At 33.4% G+C, this 4,852-nt stretch overlaps 1 protein-coding gene across 1 annotated transcript; it reads left to right on the top strand.

Moving 5' to 3' along the window:
* The first annotated feature begins 3,372 nt into the window (after positions 1-3,372).
* LOC126719141 (uncharacterized) lies at positions 3,373-4,635 on the top strand. The gene is made up of 3 exons (XM_050421727.1): positions 3,373-3,901; positions 4,017-4,075; positions 4,387-4,635. Exons 1-3 carry the CDS (start codon positions 3,373-3,375, stop codon positions 4,633-4,635), a joined length of 837 nt encoding a protein of 278 aa, XP_050277684.1.
* Positions 4,636-4,852: the final 217 nt, after the last annotated feature.

The following is a 4,852-nucleotide window of genomic DNA, read 5'->3' as shown; positions in this document are numbered from 1 at the left end:
TACTATTAATGGACTTCACAAGAGAATCAAAAACTACCTTCATTTGCATGTCTGAGAAAAAGGAAGAGTGTAACTCAAAAGGAAGAAAAATTGATTTGAATATGACCAAAAGGAAATTACAATAAGGAGGCAGAATAAAATTCAAAATTTGTACAAATGCATCACTCAAAGACCATGCCCAAAAGCTTGTAGTATAATAATATACTATAGCCAGTGCTCCAAATGAATGCCAATTGGTTCCTCAACCTCTCCCCATTGCTTAAACACTATAAATAATGCCAATTGTCTCTGCACAGGTTCTGAATAAAGAGGCTTGGAACTTAGTTATGTTGAATGCAGGTTTGGAAATAACTTATTTAGTTTTTTGCTAATTTTTTTTTGCTGAAAGTGTACTAAAGTATACTTGTACCCTAAAAAAAATTGAAAAAGTGAGAAAATGCAAAAAAGAAAAAGAAAAAAGTGAGATTTTAAAAAGGTGTACATAAAAGCTAAAAATTTAAAGCTGATACCAAACTCATCCATAGTTTGAGTCCAAAGAAATTACTATTTTTGCAAAGAGCAAATGCACAGATATGATGTGGTTTGCCAGTGATGATTATGGCCATGGATAAGTCCCAAGGGGAACAAAACAATAATTTAACTGTGCAAGAATGATGATTTTAGACCCACTTCTGAAATTGTAGATGATTTTATTAAATTAGGTGATATCACAAAATGTGAAATTAGCCTTGTTTGATAAAAAATATTGAGAAGTCAAAACTTTTAAATCAAATAAATTTGGAACCCATCTATTTTGGTTTACCTTTAGACAATCTATGGAGATGCAATATAACATAAAATTCTTTTATTTTTTTAGTAGTTTATAGTCTATACTCATCTCTCACATGGTTTAATTATTTTTCATATTTGCCACTATGATTAAAAAGGAGTAGCTTTTGTCTCTTGAGGTATTTAATCAATTTGATTTAGGGTGCTAGCTACTAAGGTAAAGGGAATATGAGATAAGAGTCACTCTTTCAGAGTATTAGGAACTCAAACCTCTTGAATCAAATAAATTTGGAACCAATCTATTTTGGAGAACTTTATTTATTTACCTCTAGAGTCTAGACAATCTATGGAGCTACAATATAACAAAAAATATATATATATATATATATTTATATATATATATATATATTTTAGTAATGTATACTCATTCCTAAAGGAGTTACTTTTGTCTCCTGAGTTTTATTTTTAACCGTTTGATTTAGCTACTAAGGTGAAGGGAATATTTTCCATTGTTATTGATTCCGTTCCGTTCCGGCCGGAATGATCGGAATTTTTCGTACCGGTATGCAAACCGGTAACAGAATACCCCACGTTCCACCTCGGGTTAAATTTCGGGCCATTTCGGTCAATTCCGACCAATTTCGGCCGAGATGTCAATTTCTGCCGGTACATGATTTGGCCTGTTATTACTTATTAAAAAAAAAAAAGTAAAGGTCCAAAGACTCTAACGACGCTGTTTTGGACTTTACTAAAAAGCCTAATCCTATATTCCTCTTCTATTCTTGGATTCCTTCACTTTCAATCTCTTTCTCACTCATTGTCGTCGTTCTTTGCTCTCTGTGTTGTGCTGTGCTGTGCTCTCTGCTCCTTTACTCATCAATCTCTCACTTTCTCGTGACTACCTCTATCTCTAACTCTCTCACTCTTTCAGATTGAAGCTTCAATCAAATCAGGTATTCTTTCTCTACTCTCACTCTCTCGGATTGAAGCTTCAGCCAAATCATAATTTTTTTTCTTATGATTTGTTAAGATTAAGTGTTACGAACTTAAGATATGTGATTAAGTGTTAAGAACTTAAGCTTTTGTTTGTTCATTTCTTGGATTGTCATAATTTTTTTTTCTTATGATTTGTTTTATGGTTAAGAACTTAGGAGTTACGATTAAGACGTAAGAGTTAAGAATTTAAGATATGTGATTTGTTTGTTCATTCACTTCATGCAAATTAAATTAAATTTTAGCTACAGCATTTGATTGAATTTCATTTCAGTTCATTGAACAGTAAACTATGGTTGATCATCGTACTCATCATAGTTCAGCTGGTACTTCTTCTGCTTCTGTGGCCTCTGCCCCTGCAAGATCAGAGGATCCCGCAAGGGCTCATGCCCGTGCAGTGCCTAATGCAAAAAATAACACTATATATTTGCATTGTAATAAGTTGATTAAAGGGGGTGGTATTACTAGACTTAATTATCATCTTGCTGGGATTAGGGGTCAAGTTGAATCATGTAAAGTTGTTTCATCTGATATTAGGTTTCAAATGAAACAAATGATTGAAGACTTGAAAAAATCTAAACAAACTAAAAAGAGGATTCAATCAGAAATTGGGAACCCATATGGTGATCCATTTGATGTTGATGAGGAGGAGGAGGAGGAGGAGGAGGAGGATGAGGTTAGGGTTGTTGAAAAGACTCAAAAGAGTCCGCCTCAAACATTAGGTAAACGAAAATCTAGGGGAAAGGATGTTGACACTGATATGGGTCAAATAAGAGGAAAAAAGAAAATTAAGAGTTATTTTGCTCCTAGAACAACCCCCGGTGCTCAACCCTCTATAAGAAGTGCTTTAGCTACAAAAGCAATGATTGATAATGCAAAAATGAATGTGGCAAGATGGTGGTATCATTCTAATGTACCCTTTTATGCATCTCAGTCACCCTATTATCAACCTATGATAGATTCCATTGCTGCTATTGGGCTAGGATTTAAGGGGCCTTCTTTTTATGAGTTGAGGAGACCCCTTTTGAAAAATGTTGTGCATGAAGTTAATGATTTTTTTGTTAGATATAAAAAATGATTGGAAAGTATATGGCTGTTCAGTAATGTCTGATGGGTGGACAAATCAAAAACAACAACCAATAATGAATTTTTTGGTGTATTGTCCAAGGGGTGCCATGTTCTTGAAATCTATTGACACTTCAAGCCTTACAAAGGATGTTGAAACATTGTTCAACATAGTTGATTCTGTTGTTCAAGAAATTGGTGTGGAATATGTTGTGCAATTGATTACAGATAATGCTTCTGCCTATAAAAAACTAGAAAAAAATTACAGTAGAAGTATGGTACTTTATTTTGGTCTCCTTGTGCAGCTCATTGCATAGACTTGATGTTGGAGAATATTGCTAATCCTAGGTGGTTCCCTCTTATTGATGAAGCAATTAAGAAGGAAAAAAAGATAACAAGTTCATTTACAACCATGGAGTTGTTTTAGACTTGATGAGGCAAGATTTTACAAATGGAAGAGAGTTATGTCGTCCTGCAATTACAAGGTTTGCCACTAACTTCTTAAGTCTACAGAGCATGCTAAGGTTCAAAAAAGAGCTTAGACAAATGTTCACTTGTGGTAAATGGCTTTCATGCCCCCATGCTAAGATTGCTGTTGGGAAGGAGATAAATAAAATTGTTTTGGAAGATTATTCGTTTTGGTTTCAATGCAAGAACATAGTGAAAGTTAGTGAGCCTTTAGTTAGAGTGCTTCATCTTGTTAATGGGGATGAGAAACCTGCTATGTGGTACTTGTATGAAGCAATGGACAAAGCAAAAAAGGAAATAAAAAAAAGGTTGAAGAACAAAGTTTCTTTGTATGGAAATTATATTAGAGTTATTGATGCTAGATGGGACAAACAACTTCATAGTCCTTTGCATGCAGCAGGTTGCTTTCTTAAGCCTGCAATTTACTTTAGGCCTTCATTTAAAAGGCAAAATGAAGTTCAAAGAGGGTTGCTAAGCACTCTAATGAGGTTGATTCCCGATCCTAACATTCAAGACAAAATAAGTTCACAACTTGATGAGTACAAAAAGTCAATTGGTGACTTTGGCACGTCACTAGCAATTCGCCAACCAGAGAGACTAAATCCAGGTAAACATTAATAATTTAATAGTATTTCCTTTCAATATGTCTATTTATCCTTTATAGTTGTTATTGTAAGATTACATGGGCAATGCTTATTTTACATTTTTATTTGTTATTGTAGTTTCATGGTGGGAGCAATTTGGACTTGGAGTTCCAGATTTACAATCATTTGCCATTCGTGTGCTAAGTCAATGTTGTGATGCAACTGGTTGTGAGAGAATTGGAGCACATTTGAATATGTTCACTCAAAGAAGAGAAATAGATTAGAACATAAACGAGTAAATGATTTGGTCTTTGTCCATTATAATTTAAGGTTTCAAGAAAGGTAAATTTATCATTGTTACTCATATGTAAATGAAATGTACTTTCAAATAATTATAATTTATAAAATGTTACTAATGTTTAATATTCTCATTGGTAGGAACATTCAAAGGAATAAGTATGCATTGGATCCTATAAGCTTGGATAACATTGACTTGATGGGAGATTAGGTGGCTGAAGAACCTGCACTTCTTAATCCAGATGACATAAATTGGGATTGTCTTAATGAACCAACAACCCTAGTGAATGTGGAAGAGGATGCTGAACTTGAAACTATTGATGTTGATGACGATAATGATGATGACAACAACAATGAACCTGGGTTGACAAATCTTCCAATGGGTGCTGGTAGTTCTTGTGGGAGTTCTTTTGATGATGAATTTGATCCTTCTCTCATGAATGATGATGAGGAGGAATAAATCTTGTATTATTTGATATTTAGTTATTGTCTTGTAATCTTCTTATTGTGTGATGTTAAATTGATGTTATATTTCAAGTTATTGATGTTTAAGACTTAAGAGTTAAGACTAAATGATTTGTATTATTTGATATTTAGTTATTTATTTATTAGAATTGACAATTTTATGTTCTATAAGAATATATATAAATTATTTTTTAAGAACCCCGAAACACCCT

Source organism: Quercus robur, chromosome 3 (assembly GCF_932294415.1).
Source record: "Quercus robur chromosome 3, dhQueRobu3.1, whole genome shotgun sequence".
Lineage (NCBI taxonomy): Eukaryota > Viridiplantae > Streptophyta > Magnoliopsida > Fagales > Fagaceae > Quercus > Quercus robur.
This window is presented reverse-complemented; position numbering and strand designations above follow the sequence as displayed.

Bases quoted from the DNA above. Each gene is read 5' to 3' on its own strand.
- LOC126719141 (XM_050421727.1), top strand. From the start codon at position 3,373: ATGTTCACTTGTGGTAAATGGCTTTCATGCCCCCATGCTAAGATTGCT. The intron at 3,902-4,016 runs GTAAACATTAAT...TTGTTATTGTAG, and splicing joins ACCAGAGAGACTAAATCCAG to TTTCATGGTGGGAGCAATTT. The intron at 4,076-4,386 runs GTGCTAAGTCAA...ATGGGAGATTAG, and splicing joins TACAATCATTTGCCATTCGT to GTGGCTGAAGAACCTGCACT.